General features: G+C 44.5%; 1 protein-coding gene across 4 annotated transcripts in view; it reads left to right on the top strand.

The window, feature by feature from the left end:
- Positions 1-9990, top strand: part of grin3ba (glutamate receptor, ionotropic, N-methyl-D-aspartate 3Ba) — an 86114-nt gene extending 76124 nt beyond the window's left edge. For 2 of the 4 annotated variants that reach the window (XM_030392116.1, XM_030392114.1), the window contains exons 9-13: positions 1549-1700; positions 2920-3084; positions 4541-4608; positions 5361-5423; positions 5753-9990. In XM_030392116.1, the coding sequence (XP_030247976.1) occupies positions 1549-1700; positions 2920-3084; positions 4541-4608; positions 5361-5423; positions 5753-6728 (1424 nt within the window). In that variant the 3' untranslated portion in view covers positions 6729-9990. The remainder of the gene's footprint in view (positions 1-1548; positions 1701-2919; positions 3085-4540; positions 4609-5360; positions 5424-5752) is intronic. The other 2 variants (XM_030392117.1, XM_030392115.1) reach the window with 2 other exon arrangements.
- The last annotated feature ends 5227 nt before the right edge of the window (positions 9991-15217 follow it).

Below are 15217 nucleotides of genomic sequence, written 5' to 3' on the forward strand. Positions count from 1 at the left end.
TACTGCTAAGCAGACAACTTTGCTGCTTTTACTCTGCTCTGCTCTCGCTCACTCGCTTGCTTCACTACACACTCACTGCGCACACATCTTGGTTGTTTCATCTTTCATCAGCAAGACGACTCATGTTTGAAATGTTTATTATAGCGGCAAAGCATGGCGTCAGGACTCAGACCTCATCACCCCCCCGCAGATATGTTTACAAAGAGATACTGTGGAGTGATGAGCAAAGGATCCACAGGTGGATGCTGGGATGGTGGTGGACATGGAAGCCATGCTGTTGCAGGACAGCAGTGGCACTGACAGGCCGAGGGAGAGATGGGAAATTTGTGCAGCTTAAATAGAGCGCCAAATTGAGGTCGGTTAGGTAGATGATAGTGGTGAACTAGGCATGTCGCATGTGTGTATATATATATATACATGTATAGCAACGCAGCTCGAGCTGTCTGACTGAACCCGCTTGCATGCGTTGCTCTATAAACGCGGCTGTAGCAGGTAACTCACTTTAACCGAGCTCATTCATATCAAGACGCTACAAATCGTATCCAGTCATAAAAATAACCAGAAAAGCAAGCAGTTGAAACGTACAGTACAGTACAGAGAGTCCCTGTTATGGAAATGATGCTCCATCTTGTCTCGCCGCGTTAGTGTTAGTGTTCAGAAAAGTTGCAGACCAGCACATTACAAGTAGTTGTAAGTTTCAGCTCGTCTCGTTGCAGATCTTTGGTCTTAAAAGGGCTTTAGCTGCTAGCAAAAAAAAAAAAAAATCCCAGTTGGGGACGCTTGTCACATTCTTTTCAGGGTCAGCTGCTCTATAGTTCATTATATTGTTATCCAAGGATAGAAATGAACTCTTTTAGGAATGATTTCTCCTTTTTAATGTTGTTTTTTTAGGATTTCCTTAAAGTTTGCCCATTAAATGATACTATAACACACTGAAGGGACTACTAACCCCGCAGTGGGGGATGGTTGTAACAAGTGCGCTAGAAATATATATATTTTTTAGAAGAATTAAATTCAAGGAGAGTAGGGTCACATAAAACTTTCATCACATACTGAAAGGGAATTATTAAGAATACCGTTTTTAAAGGATTCAAGTGAAAGTTAAGTGTGACGGCCAATCCTGCTCTCTCCTGACCATCTGAAATGACAAATGTCCTCTAGTCTTACCCTGGCGTTAGATTCGCCTACGACTTTGTGGTGAGAAGGGATGGTAAGGCAGTCGATAAAGGGAGGAACAGACAACTCAATACCACAGTTTGACCCACGAGTTCATGTATTATGTATTAACTTCACCAGTGGTTTTCGTGGTGTGATATTTGCCCTCTTCTTTTCAGGAATAAAAGTGTTTCTTCCGATTCCTGAAGCCTGTAAACTCATAAATCTTTTTTTTTCAGAGGGCATCTGCCTCTTGGCTAAGCACAACTAGCTGTGGTTTCCTACACAAACACACCAAGTTAGACCCTTGTTTCTAGACTCTTCCACAGGCATGGCTGTTGCTCTGTGATTGGGTCACCTATAGCATATGTATTTTCATGTCTCCTCTTTCAGGCTACGGCATCGGCCTGCCCCAGGGCTCTCCTCTAACCCGCAATGTGTCCGAGTTCGTGAGTCGGTACAAGTCTGACGGCTTCATGGACATGCTACATGACAAATGGTATAAGGTGGTGCCCTGCGGGAAGCGAGTCTTTGCAGTCACTGAGGTAAGTCAGAGTGTGTTCATGTATTGGGTACGTGGTCGGCGTGTCAAGCGGAGTCTTCTGTAGCTGTACTCCTCTAAATGAGTCTACCTTTGGGACACAAACAGGATTGCCTGCCAACTAAGCACACTGACCAAACCAATCACATACACGCAGAGAGCAACACACACTGACAAAGACCTAGAATCACATAAACTTGGGACCATTTACCGGCCTTAACCGGAGTTACAGGCACGTACCGTCCTGGTGCCGATACTTATTTGAGTGTTATGTGAGCTACAGGCGAGTACTCTCCCTCCCTTTTCCTTTTCATTCTTTTTAAAGAAAGGGGAATCTCTAGACGGAGCGCACTGTCTGTATCCATATCTCTTGTTTGTGAACAGAGAAACTCCTCAACTCCCTCTGGCCATCCCTTATAAAAATCCCACTTCAAAAGTTGAATCGTATTATAGCAACAAACGCAATTACACAGGCGTAGGTTCCTGCGACGAAAATGAGAAACCTTAACTTCACCCTGCGTCGGGAAGTTATTACTATTCATCTCATTGGGAGCCCAGAGAGCGGGCCTACTCTCGAACAATGTGGGCGTGAACGCGGTGTTGCCCTCTGGGTCGGGAGCAAAAGGCGGTCAGTGTCGTCCTCTGATGAATTTGCCGAGTCAGCATGGGGCTAATTGCCATCCGAGGTAGCGGCGAAATGAGTCGGGTGAAGGAAACATGATTAGGGAGCAATGGAAAACCGTCGCCGCAGTGTCTCCCACTTCCTCCGGGCCAAATGAACGCTGCATAACGGATAGACATTATGTCAGTGGGAATGTGGGCGAACCAAATGGGAACAAACTGCTCTTCAATTAACCGTCGGCTCTTTTTACCATCTCCGCGCTAACTGCTGTTTCTTTCTATTACTCTCAGTTTTGCTCCCCCCCCGTCAGCTCTTTTATGCTCGTTCTCTCTCCTGCTTCGCCTCTTCGCGTCCTTTTCTTTCCAAACATGTCTTTTACGCTGTTGCCCTCTCCTCTTGATTTCCATTCTTATGGGCTTACACAGCCGAACCAGACACACGGCGGCGGAATATCAATTGCATATTCACAAAAAGTGGCCTAAATAGTCATTATGTAAACACAAATCATCAATCTCAGTATTTCCCTCTCTGTCAGCTTAAGTCTTAACCAATCTGTGTCACCCCTCCAACCCTGTTCTTCTTCCTGTCGTCACCCACACAGACTCTACAGATGGGGATCCAGCATTTTTCAGGCCTGTTTGTGCTGTTGTGTATGGGGGTGGGCGGAGCCTTGCTGACCTTGGCAGGTGAACACACCTTCTATCACCTGGTCATCCCTCGCCTCAGGCGCACGCACACGCTGCAGTACTGGCTGCACACCAGCCAGGTGAGTGAATGCGTACAGTGTGTGTGTGTGTGTGTGTGTGGTGGCATGGATTCACACACACACTCTCTCTCTCACACACACACACACACACACACACATGCAGTTGCAAAGTCTGTCATGCACTTAAGCACAAACACACAGAGAAAGATGCTCAAGGCTAACTGTCATCCTCACATTACCACACATGCTAAAAAAACACACACACATGAGGAGATTTTCACAAACACACACACTCTAGCATACGCCTGTTGGTGTGGCAGCCTCACCCCCTGGAGCTAACTGTTATTCTGCAGCTAACATGCGCCCTCTACTGTCAGACACGCATAATAACACTCAATGGTAATATAATATATTCCCTAAAACTATCATGTTTAATGGGACATGATTCAACTAAACAGTTTTAAGTTGAGGCTAAATGTATTAAGGCTAATTATGTACTGTTAATTAACTCGATAATGGTTTAATTGTGCTCCATAAATTAACTTGAAAATGTTAAGCTAATTAGTTAATTAAGTAAAAAGTTATTAAACGCTTGGCAGTGCCTTAATAATTGGTTCATAACCACATGTGTGCATTTATTCAACTTTTTTTCCACTCCTAGTAAGTTTAGATGCGTCTTCTGCAGATCATCGAATGCACCTTATTATTCAAATTCCTTTCCTTTTGCAAAAGAGTTTTGTGATACTTTGTTAAGATGCAATTCAGATTTGTTATTTCTGTAGAGAAAAGAGCAAAGGCAATGAATAAATAAGCGGCTGCCGAGGCGTCTTTTGCAATTAGACTGTAGGAGAATTAGTGTGTTTTTACGACATCGCACACCAAAAGGAACCACAAATTGGGGATTTAAAGGTCATATTTTGTTGTTTATGAAACTCTCGCTTTTACCAAATGAGCTGCCCGTGGCAATGCTGTTGAGTGAATAATGGGACTAGCAGTGTGAATATCAAGACGGCTCCCATTTGTTTGCATCCGTCTAAAAAGGGCAACCCCTCCCGGGTAGCCTCCAGCATTCATCACAAAACCAGCTCAGTTATCTGAGAGGACGGCATCCCAGTTAACATCTCTCTTCCTCCATCAGAAAAATTGAGGCATAGTCGCCTTGTAACTTTAGATTGGTTTGGAGTCTTCTTTTCTAGCATAACCAAATCACTTGGGTAACTAAATCACAGGGAGCCGTGGCAGCTGACACTTTAACCTCTCTCATAAGTTTAAGCAGGAATAAGAACTGCCTCTCACTGAATTACAATCATTTGATTAAATTATTCAAAGGGAGCACCGCAGCAGGATTTGCGAGGGAACAGTTGTCCCAGATGTTCCGCACAACTGGGTAGAATAACGGCTCTTGGAAATTCAGATTCGTTCTCCGCCCAGTTATTCTGGAGCAGATGAAGCGATGACAGATTTCACATTTTCTAATCAGTAGTTTTTCCTTGTGTTTCGTCCCTTCTTCCCGCAGAAGATTCACAGAGCCCTCCACACCACGTATGAGGACGTCGGGAAGGAGCTGACCGGCCTCGATGAAAAGTAAGCCACCGACAGACTTTTGCACCTACACGAGAGCTAGAATGAGTTAATGCATTTAAACACGTTAAAATAAAAGACATTTCAAGAGCCTTTCACAATCAAATGTCACTCATGTCACCGGTGTAAAGATCTGCGTCATTATATCGTATCAAATGCATGGAAATTCTAAAAAATGAATCATTTGACATATTTGGGGAAACACATCTTCTCGCTGAAAGATGAGAAAATCACACTAAGTATGCGTGTACAGCCAGTGAAGCTTAGTTAAGCATAAAGACGGAAAACAAAAATTTCCCAATTAACCGATTTTATAATCTGTTCCTGGCAGCTCTCCCCTGCAAAAGGCAGACAGCACTAACTACTGAAAAAGTTTGCAGGCTGCCAAAGTGAGATGCTGTTATATAAACTGTAAAACCTTACACTTATGCTGTTTTCAGGATGGCAAATAAAACCAGAAGCACTGCAAAAAAATAATTCAGTGCTTGTTTTTCTTGCTGATTCAACAGCTGCTTTGTTAATGTGAAGCAATAAACGGAATTATCAGGTTTAACCAGCGTCAGAAGGAATTCCAGTCAGATCAAACAGGTCAGGTAAAACTCTGTGGGTTAGCTTTAGCTGAGGCTAGCTGTGAAGTGCAGTCTTTACATGGTGTTTTGTTGAAAAATGCATTTCGGCCTTGTAGCGTACAGCTGTCGACGGCCTCATTTGTAAGGCACGGACCGTCATCGATCTTCTTATCTAACCCTCTGCAGGAAAACGATCAAGCATGTTCCCCAAAATGTCAAACTATTTCTTTCAACAAAGAGCCAATTTGTGTGAGTAACAGGTTGAGTTATTTTTCACTTTAATGACCTGATAACGAACAAAATCACTTGTTAAGATGGAGATTTTTTGCAGAGACAAACTTATGGTAGATCCTAAAGGTCCAGTGTGTAGGATTTAGAGGGATCTATTGGTAGAGATATTAGAAAATGATATGACGCTTGTATGTAACACCAATAGCACCAATTAAATGTCATCCTGCATACAGACAGTCTATATTTGTGTTTGCCCTTTGCTTATATGACAATGTATTTGTGCATACTGCTGTACAACGTCTCACTGGATATATACCCTTTGCTGTGATTTTCCTCTCTTTCACTAGCCCCTCCTCTTGTATCTCAGAGAACTGCACCCTGCACAGGAAACAGCATCAGCCTCCTCCTCCGTCTCCTCCCACGTCCGCCAATGCCTCTACCACGGCTGGGGACACCGGCAGCTCCTCACCGTCCCATGAGCCCAAGGAGAAACGTGTGCACTTCGACCTGGAGACCCTCCACAGCTACCGCCTGCGCACACACACCGCCTCGGTGCGCGGCAGGCCGGGTATGGTCGGCCGCCCTGGGCTCGGCCTCGGAGGGCTGGGGCTGGGCTTGGGGGGTTTCACCTCCCCTCCGCAGATTAGCCTCCACGTCAACGGGGGCCCCGTTTCCACGCTGGCCTCCACTGGCTTGGTGCTGTCTCCCCTGGGCAGCAGGGCCGCTCAGACCAGCATGTGGGAGGGGGAGCTCCAGGACCTGCAGGGGAAGATCGAGACGTTTCGCACCCAGCTGAGAGAGGCTCTGGCCAGGAGAGCTGAGATCCAGAGCAGCCTGGAGAGAGAGAGGAGTGGACACGTGCGCAGGGATACCAGTCTGGAGAGGGAACGGGACAGACAGAGGATACAAACTATTAACACAGACAGAAGCAGCTCCACTCCGCCCAAACTCCCCGAGAGAGACAGGACCAGCCAACTGCAAACCCTGAACAATCAGCAGACAGGGAGGGCTAACCAATCAGGTGGTCCTGTGACTCTAGAGCATGGGCGAAGCAGCCAATTAAACACAGTGAACAGTTTGGACAGGGGGAGAGCCAACCAGCTGCGCTCTGTCAACACTTTGACGGGAGTCAGGACTGTCCAATCGCGCACTACCACCAGCTTGGAGCGAAGTCGAGTCAACCAACCGCTGGGCGCTGGAAACATAACCGCCCAATCACGGAACACTTCTAGCTTGGACAGACAGAAGGCTAGCCTATCAGGCACTCTGAACACACTGGAGAGGACACAAGCCAACCAATCAAGCGTAAGCAGCGGGACCTGATTGTCTCTCTGGAGATGTGTTTTGGACTGTGAGGTTGTGACACAGGTGCTCGCATAGCCGTGGGAAGATGGCTTTTTCGTTGGAGTGGGGGTCGAGTTTAGTGGATGCTTGCTGAAAAATAACTACAGTACATGTTAACTCACACCATTACTTACCGCAACCTAATAATTTTCAAACTCTCAATTGTTTCCACACTCGCTTAAAATTACAACTAAAAACCTTTTTAATTGCAATTTCAGAACTAGCGAAAAATGTCTGCATTATTCATGAAACCATAAACAAGCAGCGTAATCTTTGTGGTGAGGCAAACATAATTCCAGTAAAATCTTAATACACTTTCCCAAGGACCGGATGAGGCCATCTGGCAATGCTCAAATCACAGTGCTAATTGAGGAGATCAGTGGTTTCGCATGAGGAACCATCAACCGCAGCTGTCTGACGAACTAAAGCCCATCTATCAGCTGAACGAGAGTGGGGCCAGTTACACTGGCCGGAGAGGCCGACAAGCACAGACGTTAGCGAGAAGAGCACAGAAAGTTAGCCCCGTGTGACAAAAACAGCCAGTAAAACTCTTTTAAAAGGCACATGCAACATCTGTGTGAACAGTAGGAGGTAAAGATGCAAAAAATATATATATTTTAGTGATTATTTCCCAAAAATGTGAACGATAAAGGAGGAAAACTGTGACAAACGAGTGATACAGCTCTAAATCAGATCCCATAAAGCCTAACCTGTGTGTTTATACCTTATATCTGTGTGTGTGTGTGTGTGTGTGTGTGTGTGTGTGTGTGTGTGTGTCCCTCCATCATTACAGCACCAACAGCGCCGTGTCAAAAAAAAAGAACCCTCAATTTTGGAATATGTGCGCTCGTAAAATGTGTCAAAACTGGAAAAGATGTCCTTGCAAAGAGCCGTTTCCAAACAGATGCTTTGAGATGGTAATTTTCCTCTGATTTAATGGACTCCATAAAAACAAAACAGAACGCTAAGCCAGGAAAATTTGCGTTAATGGAAAAAAAGTTTGTTAGAGTGTCTGCAGTGGAATGGAAATAACACAGCTCCGGCCCTGTTTATGGCCACTATGGTTCTGGTTAAATTAAAGTAGTGTGCAGTTTAAATTGTTTTGTCCACATTGATATCTTGTGTCTCTGTCATATGGGCAATTCTGGTGGTACACATAATGCTAACTAGTCGTTAAGAGGAGTATTGATCAGACTTTGAAAATAGCAGCATTACGTTTTCTGTGGGTTTGAAATGAGCTTTTATTCAGAATGCTTTCCTCAACCAGATTAATTGAATATATGTTGGCACTGTATGTTTCTGCAAGCCACAGATATGTTGAAACTCTAGATTTCTGTAGGTTCGATTTCTGTTTTATGATGTGACAGAGCCGTGCTTATGATCTGGTTATGAGAAGGCACAAACCCCACACAGACGTGGCCGGAGATGTCCAGGGGTCCTCCTCTAAAACACCCGTTCCGTCGCCCTTTCCAGTCTCGACGGCTGGAATTGATCCGGCTTCTTTGTCAGAAACGTCTGTTTATTTGTCACCGCAAACACAGCTGGATTGTCCCGTGGTCTTCAACTCCAAAAGTCAAAATCCTGCTTCTTCATTAAAGCATGAGCACTAATAACATAATGATATAATACATGATAATATCACTCTGAACGGGCAATATTCTGCATTGAGTAATTCAAAGTATGTTTCTTTTTTTATTACACCATTCTTTAAAATTGTCAGTGCAGGCAATATAATTCTAACAGGATATTTTTTACAATGTAGTGCTTGTAAGTAACGGATCCAGATACTTCTTCCACCACTGAACAAGTCTAACGTAAAACGAGGCTATTGGGAAATTTGACCCATACAGATACTAAAAGTCAGGTCATCTCGCTCTCAGTCGTGATCATCTCAACTTTTTTACTGTCCGACTTTTGCGAGTCCCTCCTGCTTTATGAATCATGATGAAGACTAAGTAACTGCAGGACCCTTTGAGTTTGATTCCCAGCCTTTTCCCTGTGCGAGATGGTAAATGTGTCCATCATTCGGTGCCGAAAACACGAGTCAGAGATGTGCGTCTATCAGTGTTCCAGATTGTTTACATTTTCTAAACTGCTGTCGCCGACGTCTAAACTCAGTGTTTTTATATGGAGACATGAGAATTTACAGAGCAAAGTTACAATCTCACAGTCATTCCACAACGGCTGCATATCTGTGTGGACCGTGGCTCCGGCGTGCAAACAAACGCCATCGATTTGGAATTCGTTCATCATCGAATGAGTCTGGCAGCAATTTTGTGCTCAGTGGCTGTGTTGTGCATGATTTCACACAGTAAGGAAAATTACAATTAGCTCGCCTCCTGCAGAGCTCAGTGAGCTCCGATAAGTTGTTTTTTTTGTGTTTTAATCATTACAATAGATGTATACTTACACTCAATTTGCTTTTCATTTTCCACTCGGATAAAGCTGGGTTTTTTGGGGGTTTTTTTGTTTTCTACTAAAATAAATTGCTCGTAAGTGTCATGCCTCATGTTGGAGGAGGGAGGGGGGGTTATGGGCTGACTGTATTGGGTCTCAGTCATTCAGTCAACCACTAGAGGGAGCTGCGTCCCTGCTTCCCGCGGCTATGGACAATGAAGAGTTTATGGATTGAGGTTTTTATTCCAGCAAAAAAACGAAACAAAAAAAATTACATAAATAAACGTAAGCGATTGACTCACGAGGGAAACGTGACAGATGGAAGGTGTTCCGTTGTTTTCATGCAGCAGCAGCAGCAGCAGAGGACCTGGGGAAAGAAATCACTCCAGCACTATACAATGCAATGTCACCTAACAGTATTGTGATACTCAATCTTCTCGTGCAAGTCCCCCGTCACTTTTAACCAGGTGTTGGGAGTTTTCACCGGCCCACTGGTCTGAGACACAGACAGACACCGACATCACCGAGACAGAAGTGAACTGAGTTTTCTTTTTTGTTTTTTGTTTTCCTTTTTTTCTGCTGGTACTGATGTACATTTAGACGTTTCCAAACTTTGCTGTGGTGTGGAGTGGTTGTGTTCACATGCCATGGTGTCTACGAGGATAAAAAAAAGAAAAAAAAAGAATATATTTTAGGTTCATTAAAGAGAAAGAGCTTGTGGTACTGGATATTTAAACAAATACTTTTAAAGATTTACCCCTTATAAAAAAAATTGTATCGACATATTATTGAATTTTATCATAATGACCATTGTCATGTTTTGAAATAAACATTTATATACATATTTACTCGCATTTCCTCATATTTTGAGTGGAAACTGACTAATGCACTGAAGCTTTAACCTTTAACCTTCCTTTACGCATTAGGCACATTATCAGGGCCACTTTTGGTCCACATCAAATGCATTTAAAATCAATTAATCCACTAATTTCACTCCATATGTGTATTGTCATTCGATAAAATGTTGTTTTAATGTTTGTTTTACAATCACCAATATAAAGTCTGTTATCAGACAGTGCTAATTAAAGTGCGTCTTGGGCAAATGTGTGGGCGAACAGCACTTTTAACTTCTCAGTTCATCAGAGGTGCTAAATAGAGCGGCTGCCTTGACACCAGCTCTTACACTGGATGAGCCTCAGTGGTTAAGGAGGAGCAGGTGTGACAGCGTCTGCAGGTCCTTAAAGGAACAGAAGAGACGAAGAACTGAACAGCTGAAAACAAAGGAATATAGTTACCTGAGATAAATAATACCAGAATGCATCAACAAGCAATAGTTAGCAGATCTAAAACAGCCCCCGAGATGTGAAACACATTTTCTCTAGCGTTCTGAATAATTTTAGTCTACATCTGTTATATGATATTTGTCCGTATGCAGAAAATGTGTAGCTTTTAATGTTAGGGTGGATTTGTTAAAGGGTTTCAGACTTTCCTCCTCACACCTGTTACTTGTTAAGGATGATTGTTCATTCGGCCTATAAATGTGAGACATTGCGCCTCATCTGTTCAGCACTTCGGGCAGCTGTGAGAAGACTATTCGTGCACAACCGTGATACCCCTTCTGCACATCTCTTGTGGGATTCATCTTAAGCATTGTCAGTATTCATTACAGAACTGAAACTTCAGCGTGACTGAAAACCAAATAAGGAACGGGTCACCTTCACAGTGGAAGCGTCAGATGTGACACTGAATCGTGCATCTCGCTGTGCAGCAGAAGTTCAGTAAAGTGACTCTGTTGGAAAATGTAGACTTCACACAATTTGAGAGGCGTTATTATGAAACGACTACATGTGGACCAGTGTGGCTATTAGAAATGTTCATGTGAGACAGGGTTGCTCTCTTTGCGCTCAGGGTGTGGCATCTTAGTTTGTTCGTACTGACACACAACACATTGTCGTCTCCCTTCAGCACCCGCCATTCCTTGGAGGCCGAGGGCGAGCTCTGCTTTGTCATACTTTCTTGTCTTTGTCTCGGCTTTGTTCGGCCCCCCCCCCCCTGCCTTTTTGTTTCCCACTGTGTGATGGTGTACCTGGCCTCACAAGCCTCACTTCAAAACCTAGGGCTGCATCACTAATGGAGGAGCCATTTGTTAACAAGCTCGGGAGCCTGTGTGGAGCAGCCTCTAAAGGGCAAACTCTTCGCGCTCGTGTGTCGGCGCGCATTGTGTTGCCTGATAGAGGTGTAACGTTACTCCGGTGAGGAAAAATGAAAAGCCGGCGCAGCTCTAAAGCAAAGTCGGCGACCTGTGACTATCTCTTGTAATTGGAGGCGGGAGGAGATAAAGATGTGACAGACTGGGACAATGTATTCAGAACATGCAGGGTGCAGCGCAGACTGCCGTTGGTGCTCAGCTATCAGCCCTGAATGAGTAAATCTGAGCGTCACCGTGGAGCACTTAAGCAATTGATCTACGAGGGACTTGCGGATGATTACGGTTTTTATCTTGTCAGAAGACTTCTAAAAACTTGAACAGGCCGAATAAGCCCTGCCTCAATTATTTTATCACATTTGACTGAAGGTCCGTCCTCGGAGAGTGATACCCGCTATAATAATCAGACACGAGTCCAGTCGGAGTACAGTGCGAGACTTTCTCGAGGAACAGCCTGTGTGTGTTTTTTTTTTTCCTGAGGCCACTTAGGAGGATTTAAGCACCCCTACTCCATCTGGGGGTATAATGCCTTTGTTTAACCCGCGTGTAATGACAGCTTTCAGCCACACAGAGGCACTTGAAGCAGTCCCATGAGTGTGGAGTGTGAGTGTGCAGAGAATTCACATTGGGGATGTTTTTAGTTACAGTGTGATGGAGGCCTGCGTCGCTTTATCTCGGAGATGAGCGACGCGTTTGTGTGTGCATACTCGCGGCCCACGTACATTTGCTATCTAGTCACACTCGACTCACCCCTGTGATGAGGTGGCCTACAAAACACAGGCAGCACTCACAGCTACACATCTCATCTGTATTGATTTTTTTTAACCCTCGTACTCCACGTCGCACGGGTACGTTTTCTTAACCACATAACATTAATACTCTTTTTAAAAAATTCCCCTCACTATCTTACAGGGAAAACATGACAGCCTATATGAAACCTGACACCTGACAAGTGTAAGGTAAAGGGAGAAATTGATTCCACAAAATATCAGTCCTCACCAAAGATGAGTGCTAACAGCATGTGGGATGTTTGAAGAGGGAGAGAGAGAGAGAGAGAAAGAGGGATGGGAGTAGCATGCTGATGATTTAGTGCCGGTACATCGACCCAGACTGTATAAAGTGAAGATGATCGCGGTGTGATGAAGCCAATCAATCACGTGTTTCTCTGCACTCGCACGCGCCCGGATTCGCCTCGCAATAAGATAAACAAAGGGCTCTTTGTCAGGTGTCGGGGTGCATAAAGAAAATCAATCGGAATCCAATGGGAGGACTGTGTGGGCTTTCACAGATGGACGGGTGAATGTGTCCGCAGGCAGACATTTACTCAGATGCTTTCATGCAACCCATATGCCCCTGTCTGTAATGCACTGTGACGCATTATGAACATACTTATAATGCGTTATCATGTGGCCATAGCACCATATAATGATAGTTATAAGCATAATCTATAATGCAGTACAAACACCAGTTTAACGGATCATTCTGAGCACTGCTTGCGAAAATAGTGAGTGACCAGCAAACATGAATCACTGACGTTTGACCTTTAAAGTCATTATAATGCCTTATTATATATTATAATTTGTTTTATATCAAAAATGTATGATTGTGTATAATCAAGAACACATCTTAAGTTTATGTTTTAAAGCATTTCGAATACTCATGAGTGCATAAAACTATGATTATACGGTGTTAAAGGTACATTATAGTGCATTATAGGCATGCTGATAATGCCTGAAAATGCATTGGAACCATAAGCATAAGAACAAGTCATCATTATTGTTAAAAAGCTTCACAAATCCTCACAAGTGCTTGAAAAACTATGATTATACATGACACATATGACAAGTTATTATTATTGTTTTAAAGAATTGTGAATGAGCCATGATAAGTGTTAAAAAGGCATCAGCATTATGCATAAAACTGTTAATATTTCATGAATAAGGCTCATTGTAATGTATTATAAGTAGGTTTATAATGTATTATAATGCAACATAGAAATCAGTGTCAAGTTAAGATTACTGTTTTAATACTTATGAGCGCTTAAAACTATGATTATTCAGCGTTATAGGTGCATTATAAAGCTTTCTGAGCTTGTCCATAATGTGTTATGATGAATTAAAGACATGAGCTTCATAGAAAGTGTTACCATGCTTACCTTTCACAGCCTCAGCCTCGAAGCCTACATTAACTGCATGTGCATGTGCATCCGTGTCCCTGCATGAACGCCCACTCCTGCATCAGCCCTCACTCGTAGCCGTGCCGAAAAGCGTGGGTGGGTGTCTGCATGTGGGTGTGCACATACAGACACTTTAACTTTATCTTAACTGTCCCCAAGGGAAACCCACATTTCCAAGTGTGCGTCTGAATGAAGATGGTCGGCCTTTTTTTTTTTTTTTTTTGCGCGGAAGAAATAATTGGGTCACATGTGTGAACAGCAGTCAAGAAGAATTTTAATCAAACTTAAGAATCCCCAATGTACTTTCCCCTCCCGGCAATCAATTACCATCCAACTGGGGTTGTAGTAAAGAGTGCTGATTTTGCACCAACTTGGCATTAAAGGAAATACAAGTGTGGTGATTTCTGCATCTCAGATGTGCTGTAACTGTGACCAAATTGAACATGTAGAGAGGAGTGTGAGGAGCCTGTGGGAAGCAGAGGAGGGTGTTCATCCACCTCCACCTCACATGCCTCCCTCCCTCCCTCTGTATGGGGCTTTGTCTAGTAGGTAAATAGGATCCAGGCACAGTGAGTGATGAGTTTATTAGCCCCTGCCAGCTGTGACCAACCCGTTGGGTATTATTGCGGTGTTGGCTGTATGTGTGTGTGTGTGTGTGTGTGTGTGTGTGTGTGTGTGAGGGTGTCTGGGGTGGGGGGTTTTGGGCAGGGAACAGGAGAGGGGGAGTCGGAGACGAGGGAGGACCCCATGAGAACCAGAGAAACTCCCTGGCAACCGGAGACAGGATCAACACTAAATGGGGCGCCCCCATTCATGCAGCACCAAGCCGGGACACAGAGCCAAAACGACAGAGATTGAGAGAGACAGGGGAGAGAGAGGGAGGGAGAGAAGGGAGGGAGAGAGAGAGGAGAGAGAAGGGAGGGTGGTGCGAATATCTGAATGAGCGTAACCCCCCCCCCCCCCCCTTCAAATTACCCAGCGCAGATATTAACACAGTCTTGCAAGTGTCCCTGAATGTGTCACAGCACTGAGTTGTGGCGATGACTGACAGGAGAGATTGCAGAAGAAGAAGAAAACGTGGGTGCAGAATGGACGTTTTAAGTTCAGCTTTAAGCCCCATTAAGAATTGATAACTGTGGGAGGAGGAGATATAGATCTGAAACAGCAACCACCGAGGCGCACGTCCACACACACACGCGCGCGCGCGCACAAACACGCACACAACGCGTGCAGGCAATCTTTGATGTTAATTGCCGCAATGTCATTCATGATGAGTCAGAAGTGCATCGCGGAGGTGTGTGTGAGTCTATGTGTGTGACTCCCGGCGTGAGTGCGGGGCCATAGCGCGGTTGCGTGGTGCGCGCGTGTCCTCGAGCTCCGCACCGGATCCTCCCGGGAGGAGGGGTTGGGGGGGTTGGGGGGGGTTTAGGGGGGTTCAAATGCACCACTGTGGTCAGACTCCTGCCACACCCTGTTAGCGTAAACAAAGGCAGGGACATGTGTGAGCCCTGGATGGATGAACAAGGTGAGGATCACACGCACGCACACCAATCTGATGGTATTTCAGAGAAGCGCGAGGCGTGACTGATGCTGAGCCTAATATTGTAATTGCAGTGAAATTGGCTGTTGCTTTCAAGATGAGAGGTTATCTCCAAACACACACACACACACACACACACACACACAAAA

Source organism: Sparus aurata, chromosome 16 (genome assembly GCF_900880675.1).
Source record: "Sparus aurata chromosome 16, fSpaAur1.1, whole genome shotgun sequence".
In the NCBI taxonomy this organism is placed as follows: Eukaryota; Metazoa; Chordata; class Actinopteri; order Spariformes; family Sparidae; genus Sparus; species Sparus aurata.